The 16,934-nt window shown below is 36.3% G+C and overlaps 1 protein-coding gene across 1 annotated transcript in view; it reads left to right on the forward strand.

The window, feature by feature from the left end:
- The window catches only part of LOC107219808, a 115,777-nt gene that overhangs the window by 71,814 nt on the left and 27,029 nt on the right, over positions 1 to 16,934 (forward strand). Inside the window, exon 14 of the mRNA XM_046744603.1 lies at positions 11,818 to 12,008. Coding sequence (XP_046600559.1) covers positions 11,818 to 11,946 — 129 coding nt within the window. The 3' untranslated portion in view covers positions 11,947 to 12,008. The remainder of the gene's footprint in view (positions 1 to 11,817; positions 12,009 to 16,934) is intronic.

Below are 16,934 nucleotides of genomic sequence, written 5' to 3' on the forward strand. Positions count from 1 at the left end.
TAACAACAGAGGTCAAGCCTTCACCTATAGGTTTACTAAATTAGTCAAACTACACCGGTCAACACAAATTTTGAATCTGGGTTCTAGATATCAAATTTTGATTTCTTCCACGTAACTAATGATAAAGAAAATAGTTTCATTAGATAAAGTTTTCTTTTTTATAAGCAGGAACGACATTACGGACTGTAAGAAAAGTTCCCTATTTTCTTAAACATTCATTGTTAAATAACAATTAAACGAACTTCAGTTTCAAAAATGAAAATTTTCAAACAAAAGTGATTTAAATGTAGAACTAAAATTTGCATAAACTGTAGGCCGACTTATTCAAATGGTAAATTACTTTCTTATTTGCTTCAAATAGTAGACGCTCTGATCAAATTGTTACAAACTGTTGCTCGTCAAGTGAAAAAATCGAAAAATTCACAAACTTTTTCATCCATCAACTCGCAATATGCACTCTCTTGAAGAGCGGCCGTCTGTCAAGGTGTGGCGGTACCAAAGCCTCCGTAATCGTTGGTGGCAGCGGTGGGATGAAATGGACGTACGTAACAAGAGAAAGTGGAAACGGCAAACTGGCGGGAAGGGGCGGGAATTTGAATAACGTAGCGTTCGGAGTTTCAACTCAGTCGATATACGAACCAGCCGGTGTGGCGGCTGGTTGCCAGGCATCGTTCCTTGTGCAGCCGGGCGTTTCCATCCCTTGTCTACGCCGTTTCCTCGGGTCTTCCTTTCGTCGCCTTCTTTTCCTCTTCCGCTTCTCTGTCTTACGCTCCCCTCCCTACCCCCGCACCAGCTCCTCTCCCACCCATCTTCTTTTCTTCATTTATTTTTCTTCTCCTCCTCGTTTATCTTTCCCTGACTTACACACGCGCACACACACAGACCTGTCCATTCTTTGAATTCTTTCCACCCTCGACAAGCCTCGGGGCTCGTGGCTCACGCGCACAATAAACGTGCAAGAGTCAGGCGCGTAGAGACAGTGAGTAGAGAATCGCTCCGGGCCCTCTGCAAACCTAAAGCTGAACCGCACGAGTTACGTGAGTCGCGCTTTAGACACGCAGCGAACGAGTCGAAATAGTGTGAAGAATTTTTTTTTTTTAACCCCGTTCATGTTTCTTTTCTTTTTTCTTTATATCTGTATGTTACACACACTCCGAGTGGGCGTTGTCCCCGTTTCAACGTGTCGACCGTTCTCGGATCACGCACGTTTACTCCCTCTATAGTTCCGTCATCTGCGCAGGTGAGTTTCAAAGTTGTTGTTGATATTAACGTTGGCGCAATTTTTATTATTTTTTTTTTTTCTTCAATATCGATGAAAAAAAAAAAAAATCACATCACCGTATACCTTAATTCCGTAAGTACAATCGAGAGTGAATATATTTTTTCGATCGTAATTACGGTACTTGTAAAACTATCGAGTTGAACGAGTTTACCGGGTTTCAGTTATATCGGCAGCGTATTATTGTGGCGCTTGTTTTGAAAACCCTGATCTTCTTTTGTTTAGGCGGGAAAAATGGCGGTTGGTACACATTGCGTCATAGTTTTGTTTCGTTGCTAATTAAACAGGAGGGAAATTCGGATCTCTTATTTCGATGTATGAAGAAGCTTTGGGATTATACGTGTAGTATAATTGAAAAGAAAATTTTTCACACGGAATGTTTGAGCAAACCGAACAGACGCGATTAGTTGATTACTCGCAGGGGAGAATGTAAAATTTGAGGTTATGGTTATATGTTCTGCGGTTTCAGATTAAAACTCTCCGCGCTATTTGCCGAGAGAATTAATTGGAGTTTGCACTCGTCCATGACGAGCAGGTGCTGATCACGTGGGTGGGAATAATGCCAAGAATTTAAATGGGGCAACGCGGTGGCTCGCAGATCGGAAACAAGAGTTAATATACGCGGATCTTAATTATCTCGAAGTTGAATAAATTTGGCGGGAAGATTTTTTCGTGTTCAAACAAACAATAACAAAATCGACGGTCCGAAAATTGAGGGGTAACACCACTGTAAAAACAAGAGAAAGCAGTTATTTGACAATTTTTTTTTTCCATCTGGTTTGAAGAAAAGTTAATAAGATAATAATATTTAAGGAAGTTACTAGGCACACATTTGAGTATAATACAAAAGGTTACTATCAACAAATATTCAAAAATGGCGACAATGGAATATCTTATTACCTTTTTTCCATCCAAAGAATTGATGTACGAACAAACGTCAACTGGAAATTATGTTTAATCTAGTAAAAATTCATTTCCCCGATGATCAAATTCTCACTATGTTACACATATTATGCAGGTATGTCAGTTGTTTAATAATTTTATACGCAACCGTGGCTCGCTCACTGTATAATAAATTATTGTAGGTACATTTCTCAGCCGCAATGACGTGGCTTAATGCACACACGTGTGTTCGTGTAACATTCGCCTTAAATATAGACCGACAAGGGCGCTTCGACGCATTGTTCATATCTGTAAACACCGTTCGTAAATGAATTTTCAACCGAGTGTGTCTGTGAGTCGTGGAAATACAAATGGGGCATTCCGTGATAACTCGATCAAGATTTTAAGTCGATGTCTCGGATTGGTTTTATAATTTTTTGTATCAAAGTACATGGCGAAAAACGCTATCACAATTTCTTTGCAAAATATTTCGACCCCGTGTATCTGAAGTACCTATAATTTACAAACGTGAAAAAAAGAACTCCACTCTCGAAAATCTGAAAAAATTCAGAAAAATCTTATAGAATGTAAGAAAATTTTTGACACATATTTGAAGATGGAGATTTCATAACTTCAAAGGGTAAATGAGGAAAATAAAGGTAAATAAAAATTATTATTATTGGATTGAATTTTTATATTTTACTTTATATTCAGTTCCCTGTAATTCTCTGAATAGACATGTTTCGGCCCATGATATTATATTTATGATCATTCTTATGTAATAAATGCAATGCAATAATAATAATTATTTTTTTGATTTTATTTTTATTTTTCTTATTTATATTTTGGACTTATGAAATCTTCATCTTCTAATAGCTGTCAAAAATTTGATTATATTTTATAAGATTTGTTTGATATTTTAAAAAATTTTACAAAGTGTTTTTTTTTCAATTTTTTAAATCAGACTCCTGATACGCTGGGTTGAAAAATTCTGAAAAAATGGTGATTGCGTTTTTCGCCATGTACTTTCATACAAGAAATTATAAAACTAATCTGAGACAGCGACTTCGAATCTTGATCGAGATCTCATGGAATGCTCCAAATACATAAGCACACTCACACACACACTCGTGGGTGAAAATCTTACAAAACGTTTATAAAACAAACGTCAAATATCGAATTATTATACGAATTCTGCGTTTCCTGCCCGTGCGCTAAGTATAAATTCATCCAATTCACTGCGAAAACATCATCTTTTAACTGAAAGTATCTTTCTATTCTTATCCTACACGGGTGGAAATCAAAGTCAGAGCAATGATGAGTTTTTAAACTATCGTGGAAAAAAGATGTATACACTATACTTGAGCGTGGGTGGAAATTTTTCACATTATCTGTCTGTCTCGAAATTGACTTGATATTTTTATATGAGATACGGTGACGCGTTTTTTTTATAATATTGAAAGCATTGGCCGAATAGCATGAACAAAAAATTTGCGAATGAACTTAGATCGAGAAACGTTATAAAAGTTGAATAAATTGACTGTGATCGAAACAGTATGTCTGTTGTACGGAAAAAAATTTAAACAATAGAATACGATTTTATTTAAAACTCTATTGTAATTTATTTTTGAAGAATTAATATATTCTGCAATATTTTTCACTAACAAAAACATTTCATTCATCCAATTGTAATAAATTACAGCTCATGCTGTTTGTAAATTAATTCTGCAATTCATGTTTTTTTTTTTCTCATAGTTTAGGTCAAAGCGTTGTTTAAAAAATCATCATACATATTTATCATAGGTAGCATTGTGAGTTTATGATTTAGTGGAAAGAATGTTGACGCTTCGAAAAATCTCTCTCTCATATGATATCCGAAGAATTATTAAAAAAAAAAAACAAAATGAGCTGTGATCATTCGAACTATGACTGACAATACAATTTTATAAATTACAAGACGACAATGTGATTTTTTCAATATTATCATCAACCCAATTTTCTCTTTACAGCACTGTGGTTTTTATTTGTCGTTCGTATTATTGAGGCGAGATTTTTTTTCTAAAAAATTCAATTCAATCATCAGCTTTATTGTTACGATATATTTACAAGTCTCATAATATCGTGATTTGTTTATCAATTCAATTAATTCGTCCACTCGGCTAAAGGCTCGACGAAATTTCAACGTTTAGAGGATAATTCAGACAGAGATCGGCAACCATTTTCATTTGACGTTTTCAAATAATTATAAACATTGAGCACGCGTGTAATTTTTTTAACATCGATCACAAGTGTCGTTAATGATCAATATTCGCATACAGAATGACCATCACCACCTGACCCATCGCATTTTAATGGAACTCGAATAAGACGAATATCGGAAACATATTTGTCCACCATTAAATCGTCGTTATATTGTCCATGAAATTGTACCGTATATCTAGACACAGTAATCAGCAGCTCACTTTTTAATATCCCCGAGTGTTATCTATCATTCCGAATCGGTTAAAAAACCGGTGCGTGTTCGTGCTAAAAGCAGAGCTTTTTCGCTAATTTTTTACCTGTACCCACGTGCAAAGAGGAATAATAAATATAACCGGCAAGTCTGCATGTAAAAATAAGGTATTTGTAGAAAGTTCAATTTAATGGATCAGATATAATATGCCAAGCAATTAACATTAGATACCCACAATTACACTTTCGTGAAATATACACAGAAGCTTTGTAATTACGGTCAATTAAGCGGCGATCGATGTAAAGCGTATATGTGTACAGCATGCGGGATTGCAACTGATTGTTGTTGTGCGGTTAATTGAAAAATAAAACAAGCCAGAGGGGGAAAAAAAAAAAAAAAAAAACTACAAACTACAGTCGTGTAATGTACACATCAATCAAACTTTGCATGTCTGGCTTCGAGTCAAAACAGGGAAATTTTACGCAAAATCGATCAAACCTCACCAAGTGCCTCATTCGGATTTCGATGCCGATTTTTTTCACGCTTCGTTTCGTGTAAAAGAAAGCTTCCGCGCTTTATTCGGGGTCCAATATCGCATCAGCTGAGAACTGTGAATTTTTTAACACTCTTACGTCGTAAAATGTATACCCCTTAAACGGTGTTTCTTTATGATTACAACAAGTTTAACACTAACGGGCACGTGATACTTGAAATTCTCATTTTCCGATCGTAAGATTTTGGAATTACGGTGAAGATTAGAAAAAAGTAAAAGACAACTTTGCGCCTAATGCATAAGTGACGCAGTTGAGATTAGAATGCTTCGACTTTTCCCCAAACTGAAGTTAAATTGATGATGCATTAATGAACACCCCGGCATTTGTATGCAGTGCTGATTCGAATGTCTTATAAATCTTGCAACGTATTCGAATTTATTCAAGTATACGCCATCTGAATTTCCTGAAAGAATTACTCCATCGTATATCGGCCGGCAGCCGAGGCTATCGGGTGATTGATTGCACGGGATACGTAAAATGGGAACACGCGTTGCCAGACAATCACTGTTGACTGAAAATGGCGAGGAAAAAAGGTGTAAAAAATTAAGGAAAAAAAGTACGAGTCGTGAGAGGATTCGTAAGGCTTTCTTCCTTGGCTCATATGTACACATATGACGATAACTCGTGTGTGTAATACTTATGTATATGAATTTCATCCGCGTGTATAATTGAATTCAATCACTCGTGTTAACTACTGCGGATATATAATAGAAGACGAACAAAATTGCCCAAGTTCAAGTATTAATGGAGGTGAAAAGTTTGACACATCCTAACAAACGGTATCGAGCGTTATTTAGAGTTCTACAATATTTTCAAATTGAAATATCAAGGACACGGTCTTTTTTCTTTTTCCTCCAAGACTTTGGAGATTGTGCATTGAGCATAGAATATTTTCGTTGAGTGGAGTTCCGTAACTAACAAATATGCGGAATCGATCGCTGGTGGGACAAAAAAATTTTAACATATTGTACGACACTCGGAATGTTATTTAACAAGTAGGTACCGATCAAATCTTGCAATTGCGGCTCAGAAGTGGAACAATTGATTTATGTATCAAAATTTTCAGCAGTCAAAGTATTTAGTTTAGAAAAAAAAACAAATACAAAATTTCAAAATCTAGTTGAGACCAATTTTGGATAATTCATTTACGAATAAAATGAACAATTGTTCATCGGAATCAAACGAGTTTATACGTATGTTTCGGTTAAAATATGTTAGAATAAGGTGATTTCTCTGATTATCAGTTGAAGTTTATCGTCTTCATATTTTCGTTATTGATTATGAGGACCGTTTTAATTACAAGTAACCGAAGAGCCATCAGTTGAATGATTTTGATTCATTGACATTGATTTTGATTGATTTCTATTGACTTCTACTTATTACACGATTTCCTTTGATTTCCAATCTTACCCCTTACTTCCAACAATTTCTGATCATTGTAAACAACTTTCAATGATTTCCCGATTGGATAGAATGATAGGAAATTACTACAATTCATTGGAAATCATCGGATGTTAATGGAAATCACTTTTTCAACTTGGATTCAATAGAAAAACGTGATGAGACTGAAATTGGTAGTATATCAACGAGTTGAGACCGTTTGGAGTTTAATTCAAGACTTCCAATGATTTCGATGATTTCCAACATTTGCCGCTCGATTTTCCCAACTGCACCAAATTATTTCAAGTGATTTTTAATGACTTCCAATGGCTCGAGTTATTTCGCATCGATGTTTCGTTGTTGCAAATAATATTACAGTCATCCAAATTCCTTCAACTTACAATTTCATTTCAAACGGTCTAATTTTAGGACTACTTTGAGTAATTAGTGCTTGTTTGAATGTAACTAAGTTATTTTCAACGTTCTCTAGATTTGTTGGGTTGAAATGTCACTCTTTTGGAATAAGAGCGGAGGCACTCTGACGAAAATAAGATTTTACCCAGGAAAATGTGGAAAGCTTTATAATTCTATAAACTTTTTCTCCGAATGTTTTGCAAATGAGTGAGATTTTATTCAAGAAAATTGAGAGCACTCTCAAAAGCAAAATTTCACTTCTACCAAAATGATTCGGTTTTCACCCCACAAAATTTTACAGAGTAATACTTTATCAAACTTTTTTTCGCCACCTTTTTTCTCGCAATACGTTTTCGAACCGACGAGCCATCCCATGCAGCCCTTGGCACTTGTAGTAACTGGAGTAAGCCGTAAAAGGAAGGAATAAAATTGTGTGAAATGTTCCGTCGTCTTCGTCTGATCGTCGAGGGTGCAAAACGGTAAGTTTGCTTTCACTGCGAGGCTGCATGGCGAAAAGCTCGACCCGCCATTCGATGACAGGTTGGGGGAAGCTCGGCCCTCAGTTTCTCGCGTGTCGTTGAACTGTAAACTTTACTGCCGATCTAAAGTGCGTGGCGGAAATTGTGAGGCATAGGAGTTACGCCCTATCAGCCGTTGCACTTCGTTACTTGTATTTCTTCTCATAAATTCGTTCCACCGCCATATTCCAATGAAACCAACAGTTTTCTTCAGCGGTGCAATCAAGGAAAAAGAAATTGAATTTCATTTTGCTTACTTACACCAATCAATAGGCAAAATAATATCGGTTGGCTCGCTTTTTTTTTACTTTAAGGTCACTTGGTACTCCTACGTTTACCGACCGAGCAAACTCACTCTTTTTCTTTCTATATTAAATATGCAAATAAACGAACGGACAAGGTTCAAATTTCAACGGTGCGTCGCTCTTTTCTGTGGCAACATCAAGTGACTTGGGTTTTCGGTCTACGATGCTGGATGGGCCATTTTGAATTTTATAATTTTGCGTTCAGATTCGCAATCAGCGACCTTTAAAACTGTATTTTGGTCCACCATGTCGGATTCGTGATTTTGAACCGTCAAATTTTGAGTTGAGATTCGTAACCAACGACCAAAAAAAACCCTCGCCATACCAAATATCATCGAAATTCGTTGCGTGCATCTGCAAGGGTTAAACGAGCAAATCCATCTTCTTGTGGGCACGAATTAGAGTTGGATTAAAATTTTTTTCGAAACCAAGGAATCATTTTTTAACTATTTGGAACTGATTTTGGGGGTGAGTCAGTCGAAATTCATAAATGACCCTTTCAAAGACCACGGTATCCTAGACTTCGAGACTGAAGCCAGCAGCCAGAATTGGCAGCTAAACGTTGGAATGTTCATTCGAATACAAGGTAATGAAGTCCAAAAATCACAATTACTTGTGAAATATGTTGAACCCCCAATAATCTGATAAAATTACGAAGATAAAACTGAGCTGCATTTATCATTTCCAAAAAGTTGAACACGTTTGGCTGCTAACTCTGGCTGCTAGCTTCAGTTTTATCCCCAAACTGGGATAAGGATATTTGTCAAATGACGTTGGCCTGACTTATTGAGGGTTGTAGGAATCCGGCGACCCGTGCACGGTGGAATTGTGCCTTTTTAACAACTCCTTGCTTTGTGTACCATTCGGACCGTAAAGTATCGACCGTATGCCAGAACCACGAGGCTCTCATGGTATATATCCATGCTCGCCTTGTGCCTTGTGACTTGTGCCGTATAGTTATACCCGTGCTCAGGTTTTGTGCATGTTGTTGGTTCGGTTTATATTGCCATTCGTACAGCTGCCGACGTACACAACCTACCCCCACATAAGTAACCTATTCCTCGTGCCGCCGGCAGTTTAGCGGGCCTGTAATAAAGACCAAGTGCTACGTCATTTCTCTCTGCGGAATTACCGCCACTGTGCCGAGAGAATCAAATTTATTACTCAGCAACAGCTCATCCAGCGTTGTACGTGTCTGCCATTGTGGACCTGACCATTCTTAACCATTCTCGCGATCTCGGGTACGGACTACTTTATTTTTCACTTTCCGTTTCTCTGTTTTCAGAGGAACACGGAAGTTATTGTTATCAACCCAAAAATGAAAATTTGAGTGAAAACTAGATCTCAACGTTTCGAGACGTAGAGAATCACCTACGACCATTTTCGGTTGGACGTCTGTCTGCGTGTGCAATCAATTTTTTCATTCGACGATATCTCGAGAACGAGTTACCGGATTTCCATGATTTTAAATTCAGTCGACGAAGCTTTTCCAAACTTAGAACTTATTAGATTTTGGCTTTGATCGGTTTAGTACTTTTCGAATCATTTAAACAACGGCATTCCAAGAAATTTTATAAAAATTGTCATATCTTCAGAATGCATGGATGGATTTCAATGAAAATTAGTAACGTAAGGTCTTTCCGGTCGCTAATCACGAATCTAAAGTCATATTTGCAAAATCTGAATTTGGCGTATTCAATGGGCTTGAAGAAAAATAAATAAAGACATTCGTATTTTTTATGAAATTTGGTGCGCGAAGGTTTGCGAAGCGGCTGATCACGAATCTGAGGTCAGATTTGGGAAATCCAAAATGGTAAATCCAATGTGGTAAAAAAAAAATCTAAAAATATTCAGACTTCGGTAGAATTTGATAGGCGGAAATGTTTTGGAAAACCGATAACGAATCCATGGTCAGACTTGCAAAATTTATAATGGTGGATCTATTAGAGTGGATAAAAACAAAAAAATCGTCATATTTTCATGTTATATGATACCTGAGGGCTTTTAAATCATTGATCACGAATCTGAATTTACATTTCAAAATGGATATCACTATTTTTTTATCACCTATATTTAGTACTATCATACTGTTTCGAATGTCTACTCGTTGGAATAAAATAAATAATTCCAGCCTCCGTGAAAAAAGCCCCCTTCAACAACGGGTCCATTATTCAACGCGGAATTTTCGACAAGATTCGTCCCAAATTTTAAGGTTGCACGGAATACGTAGGACTTTGAAATTTATTTAATTTTTAGGCAGTTGTTGAGCCACGCTCGTGCCACCTGCTCAGCTGTTCGCAACGACCACGTGATACAAATCACTTGGATAAACAACGATTACGTAACTAAAATTCCCGGCATTCCACGGAAACTTTAAATTAGAATATCAAGCTTATTACACCCGCTTAGTCCGAATTGCGGAGGTGAAAGCTTTTTTCTCGTTATCAGCATCGCTTGTTCAATAAACTGTCATTGTCTATTAGTTTTTCACCCGCCACTTTAACCCACGGTAATCTCTCGAAAATACCATGTATGGCTCTATTTTTTGATATTGCAACACTTGTTAAGTTTTTTTTATTCCTTCAATATTTTTTTTGGTTTTTTTTTTTATTTGATTTTTGCGTTCGAGCGAATTTCAGGAACACGGCCGATTCCATTACAAATTAACGTCATCGCGAATTACCATAAAATTCTATCAACTCTTTTTCAACTTGTTATCGAAGTTTTGTGAAGTCTCTCTAAGTCTTACAAGAAATTTTATCAAGACTCGTTAAATCCTTGAAACATTACCAATTACGAATTCTATCGCGGAATGTTCGGAAATGGAATAATGACAAAATCTTATGAAGTCCCACCGCATCTCGTGAAGTTGAATACAAAATCTAGTAAAATATTGGAAGTGTTTTGAACTTGTTTTGAAATCAGTGAATTTTGTAAAATCTTTGAGCCCAGTGTACGTAAGTTTTCGAAAGTGGATTGTGATCAATTGTTGATTGGTGCTTAATTCTTCGTTCGTGGATGGAAATGAAACAGAAAAGTTTATGAAAAACAGAAGAATCATTTTTTTTGTATTTTATAAAATAGCAGAAATTCCGAAAATGTCAATCACAGTTCCGTGTGAAGAGGAAATCATTGTCGGTAGAGTTTAGGTACATACGATCCGTATCTTATGTAATTTTTCTAATCCGTTGTAATCGTTTGTAATTTTTTTTCAATCCTTATGTTTTCGTTTATAGTCCTTGAAACCCTTGTCATCATTGCAATTACTGGTGATTTTTGTAATTTTTTGTAATCTATTATTATCCCTTTGTATTGTACATGCGATATTCGTAATCCTTGAAAATCTGATAACCTTTGCAATCTTCATGTTACTTTTGCGATCTTTGAAATGGTCACGATCTTTTCAACCAACGAGATCCCTGCAATATTTTCAATCCATTGTAATTCTTTGAAATCTTTGGTAATCCCTATTCACTCTTCACGTTATCTTCGAGATCCTTGAAATCCTTGGTAATCATTGGAATCCCTGTAACCCTGGCATTCTCCTATAATCTCATGTAATCCATTACGAATTCATGTAATCTTATATATTTATCCCCTTGCATTCTTCATGACCTTCTTTCAATCCCGGACATTCCTGCGACATTCTAAATATTGGTTTTGTAATCTTCTTTGTAATCATTTGTCAAACTGCGTAATCTTTTTGTAATTTTTCTGATCTTCTCCCAAGCTCTGTATTATCTGTGATCAAATTACGATATTTGTAACCGTAATCAAATTAACCCCTCAGCATCATTTTCTGCCCATATACGGCAGCGTGTAATTACCATGAAATGTTGTAGTTCGCTTTCCGAGAAAATAAAAAAATCTCCCAAAAACAAGCAATCAGATACCCTTTCCCACAAACCCTGCTATAATTATTCCGTGGCATGTCTCGTGGTCTTTTTCCTGCAGGGATTATTGCTCCTCATAACGTGAGTGTTTCCTTCAGTTCGTCTTGTCGTTAATCTCTGCTCATGCTTTTTGGTTACAGGCACTGAGCTTTGGTGGCTGGTGCCTCGTGATCCGAAAGCCACGGGACAACGGAGAAACTCTTAACACTGAAAGGTACCACTGTGATAATGGTCGTTGGCAATGGCCACTCGTCGAAGCAGCAGCTTAGGATGGGTCGCGTCTGTCCATCATCGACCATCCGCGGCTCCCCCGCCCTTGGATCCTCACAAGGTAGGCCAATCTCGGAAAAACTCTCATCTTCGACGAATTTACATTGTGAATTCCAATTCCAAAGGAAACGAAAATTTAACCGTAAAACTTGAGTCTCGGATCGAATTTTACACGGGGAATTCCACGCGAATCCAACCAACGTCTTGAACCTCGCCATTTTTGATTTCGTTCAAAAACTTTTCTGCAATTAACCCAACTCTGATACAGTACCCTGAATTGTTTTGTATTTTTTGTTCGATCCGTTAATTATTTATAAATATTAAGAGTGATTTTGAAAAGGACCTTTTTTAACTTAGAACGGTAACGTTATTTTTTTTTTTACCAATTCCGATAACTGGGGGTGAAAAAAACGCCCGAAACTTGTAAATTCCTTCTTTCGGTTACATCGTATTTTAAATCACGTCGGGTGTTTTTTCACCCCCCGTTACCGTTTCAGGGTTAAAATTCACAAAAACTGTATTTTCTTCCAAGCATTTCATGACCAGTCCCACGATGGGCCTTCATTCTTCTTTCTATATTTTTAGCACTTTTAATTATTTTTTTTATCAACTAAAACATTGCTTGAACGGTCTAAAAATTCCCCAAAAATTCTCAAAATTTTTATCTCTCACATAAAACATTCCTGGACGGGTTTCACTCTTCATGTTTTATCGATAACTCGTCAGTAATCTATAGCCCGGATTCCTTATTTGGTTTTATACACAAAATATGACGCCCGGAGCCAGAAACTGCAGTTTCTATTTTCCATATTCTTTTCCATACGTTAGTTTTTAAATCTAAATATCATACGTACATATTTTGTAATTTTAAATACATATTTATCCGGGCACTATTCATGCATATCACGTTGATTTCATATCGATCAAAAAAGTTTGATGTTTCTCTGTCGGGTTCGTGAAAAATTTTTTCAATTCCCAGATCTTGCGATTGGAAAATAGCGCCGATCTGTAATTTTTCTTTCGAATCCGACGATGCTCCAAAAAATTATTACAGCCGAATTACAAGTGTTTGTAAAATGTTTCGAAAATTCTTCTTCAAATGTTTGGAAATATTTTATCTCGCACAATTCAAACACGTATAAGAGAAAAAAAAAAGAACCTACTCGCATCATCCCTTTTTGTATTCGTGTATGTTTTTTCCCATTCTTCTCCCGTTTTCCCAGCATGCCATGTTTGCACAACTTTTTCATGAAAGCCTGCTTGTAGGTTTGCACGCTACCTGTTAACACGCGTATAACAGAACAAACGTCGTACTCGTAAATTTCGGGAGATTACATACCCTCGTCGACGTCAAGGGCGAAAACGCGTACATCCCACAGACTACGTCGTGCATATTTCTTTCATTCCGGAAAGCCGAACGAATGCCGGGTTAAATATTAACTTGAGAAGTAAGAGGGTCCTTTATCATTTTTCGCGATATTTTAAAGAACTCTCGAAGACCACCTTATCATGGGACAATATTCCCGGCTCTTGTATGTCGCCAAATTTGACGTAAGGATAAAGTTACGAAAAGAAAAAAAGGAAGAAAGCAACCACCGTGAGTGAAATAAAGGAAGGAGGAAACATGGGATGAATTTACTTTTATTCTCTCGCGTGGAAATTCCGTGATACGAAACGGAACTTTTCACGCTACGCGCTATTTAACGGTTACAGAAAATTTTTCTCTCTGCGCAAACGAAGTCTCGTACTTTTGGTTTCCACTTTACAGTTTATTGCACCTTTAGTGTCATAAAACACACACATTCTCACCTTCTTGTATGACTTTTCTTGCTTCCAAACTGTACGACAGTTGCGATAAATGATCCGCAAAGAAATAAGCTCGAGAAGTATCAGTGAAATACAGTTAATAATGAAAAACAAAAGTTGGGTGAGTGAAAAAAGGTAATATCGCAGTATTCTTCAAACATTAAAGTGACTTTTGATTTAACGTAAAACAAAAGGTCTTAAGAATATTAAAATTTTCATATTTCGTATAAATTGGTAATTCTTGCAAATTAAATCAAATACATTCACATAACTTGTAATCTATTGTCGCAAAGCGGTGAAAAACTTTGAGAAAATTTATTTTGCACCCAAAAATTTATCGTCAACATTGAGATTTTTCGAAATATCATTTACAAATATAAAACAAACCCTGCGTCGTATTTTATATTGAAAAATTTGTTATCATACGACAACTGCAAATGTTCTAAACAGACAGACTTCCTCATATTTCACGGACTGTAATATAATGTAGAGTATAATAATCTGTAGGTGCGGTAAAACTATGCCGAGCATTGTTCGTTTATTTCTTTTTTTTTTCGATTTTTCTTTCTTGTTCCTTCGTCCCCGTTCCATTCCTTTTTTTTCGCACTCAGTTCATGCAGCTCACGTTTCCATTCCCACAAAGCGCAGCGACCCACTTGAAAAGATTATATCATCAACCCCCACGCTTTCCAAGCTCCTGCACCGCGAATTTTGATCTAATAAATAAGTGGATTTATTCTTACAAAAGTAGAGTAGAGTTCCGTCGTTCCGTTTCGCAAAACCAACAGTTCCGCCCGAATAATTATACCCAGAAATCTACGCATGCGAATAGAAAATACATGCTTCACCCTTTCTTTTTTCTGTCTTTGTTTTTCGCAGTAGAATTAGCATGATTAGAAAATTTGAAGAAGAATTGGTCCGTTCAAACTTGTATCATTTTATTCTCAATTTATTCTGCAATGATTATTAATCAACTAGATCGAACTTCATGCAGAAGATCAAACAATCCCAGAAGTAAAAAGTGCTTTGGAAATTGAATTCGAAAGCAAAGAAAAAAGATTTTTTTTAATTTGAAATCTAATTGCATAATGGAATTTTTTGTTTAAATTCTTACATGCTCGTTTCAAAAACACTGCAACTTATCGATAGTGTTAACAAGGTTAATGAGCAGTTCTCGAGTCATTGCCATGGAATGCCCCATACCCAGCTTTCACATTTTGGATTACGCTTAAAAGGGCGTATTTTTTTTTTTTTTTTTTTATTTTTCATTGTTATTGTTATTACTATCCGAACCTTCTGGTTTTTTCATTTCCCAAGACTTAATTTTCCCGGCGTATAGTTTAGTGGTGAAAATTTGGAGCGGAGGTGAATTTCCGAAAACGCTTAATTCCGAATTATTTGGTCGCGAAACTTGAACTAGAGAAATCAAACTTTTGCGAAACAAAAAAGTTTCGAATGTTCGAAAAATCGATGGCTCAAAGTTCTGAAATTTGTGCAAGATTCCGAAAATTCAAGTTACGATAGGGAAAAATTCTGAAAAATAAAGTTTCGATGGAATAAAACTCCGAGAATCAAAATGTGCTCACGCAGCATAGTTTACTCAACGAGTGGGTGTAAAAAATCAGAAGTACCGAAAATCCGAATGACCAGGATTCCGAACGTAAAAATATCGAAAATCCAAAACAAAGAGAAATGAAATTGGTGAAATTTCTTCGAGCCAGAAATTCAAAGCTGTGAAAATCTTCGATTATTCGGAAGTTGGATACTTCAGTTACGCCCTTTCGGCATTTTGCCCTTCGAGAACTTTGCACTTTCGGAACTTTGGACGTCGGATTTCGGACTATTCGAAACTTTGATGTTTCGTAAAAGTTAGATTTCTTTACTTTAACTTTCGCCACCAGAAAATTTGGAATTTAGCGCTTTAGCGGAAATTTTTAAATTCGGAATTTCAACTCCGCCCCGAAAATTCCTACCAAACAAAGCGAAATTTCGACATCCGTATTCTACGCATACCTCCACCATAAAAATCTCACCGCAGACGTGTCAATTAGGCGGATTGCCGAAGATCGATCCGACGACTAACGCCGTGGTGTCCCATGCGATCGAGGGCGTAAGGGCGCAAGGTATACAGCCAAATTAAGGACGAACGGGACCCACAGTCAGAAACAAAAGTTAGGTGAACAAAAAAAAAAAACCCCAAAAAAGAATCCTCCAGAAATTTTATACGAATCGACATCTGTCGTACACACAAATCTAGCTTTATTCACTCTGAGATCTCTTTGGCGAACAAAATAAGCCGAGAGATCATTACAATTGGACCAAAAACATCAGAGTTTAATGATTTTGAAAGTTCGAATCGCAAACCCCTTAGAAAAAATGAATGGATACGATTTGATCTACTTAGAATTAGGTACATAATTACATCTTATTAGGTTCAAATTTTGTCTATCTAATCTAATATTTTATCTTGTATAACCACTTATAATTTGTCGATATAATTAGAATTAAATACGTCTAATCATGTATGATTTATGGATTCGATTAGATCAAATCGCATCTATTCAATTTCATACGGAAACTTCTTTGAAATTGTTGATTTCTCAGTTAATCGTGTTGTTAGAATTTTCTCAGATTCAGGATTTCTATTGCATATCAAATTTTTTCATTCGCATTTATCATCGTTCATACAAATAACACTGCTGCAGATTTTAAAGCTATTCTTTGTCCTTCTATAAGTTTTGAGACTGACTGTGGGTCACATTCATTCTTGAGTGGATCCTGGACTCAGGGAGTAAAGGAGAATTTCTGCCGAGTGGTGTTTCACTCGAGGAATCATGGTGTCAGTAACATTATTCGAAATGACTCCTCAAGTTCCGAAATTACACTGAAATCAGTAATGTCAAGGTAAAATTCTGCGTTACTAATCATTGGTAGCCATGAGGAATTATTTAAGATTACAGAAATCTATTTGTGATCTTAAGAAATGACATGAAATCTTAGAAATCATGAGACATATTGTGAAATCTCAGAAATCGTGAGAAATCACTTAATCATGGTAAAATTATTTGTCGAGTATTCTCTTGTATAATAATCACTTTCAAAAATGTAAGTTTTCATGAGTCATGTAATCATAGTGTCAGTAATATCATTCGAAATGATTTCTGAATTTCCGGAATCACAC

Source organism: Neodiprion lecontei, chromosome 7 (genome assembly GCF_021901455.1).
Source record: "Neodiprion lecontei isolate iyNeoLeco1 chromosome 7, iyNeoLeco1.1, whole genome shotgun sequence".
Classification (NCBI taxonomy): Eukaryota; Metazoa; Arthropoda; class Insecta; order Hymenoptera; family Diprionidae; genus Neodiprion; species Neodiprion lecontei.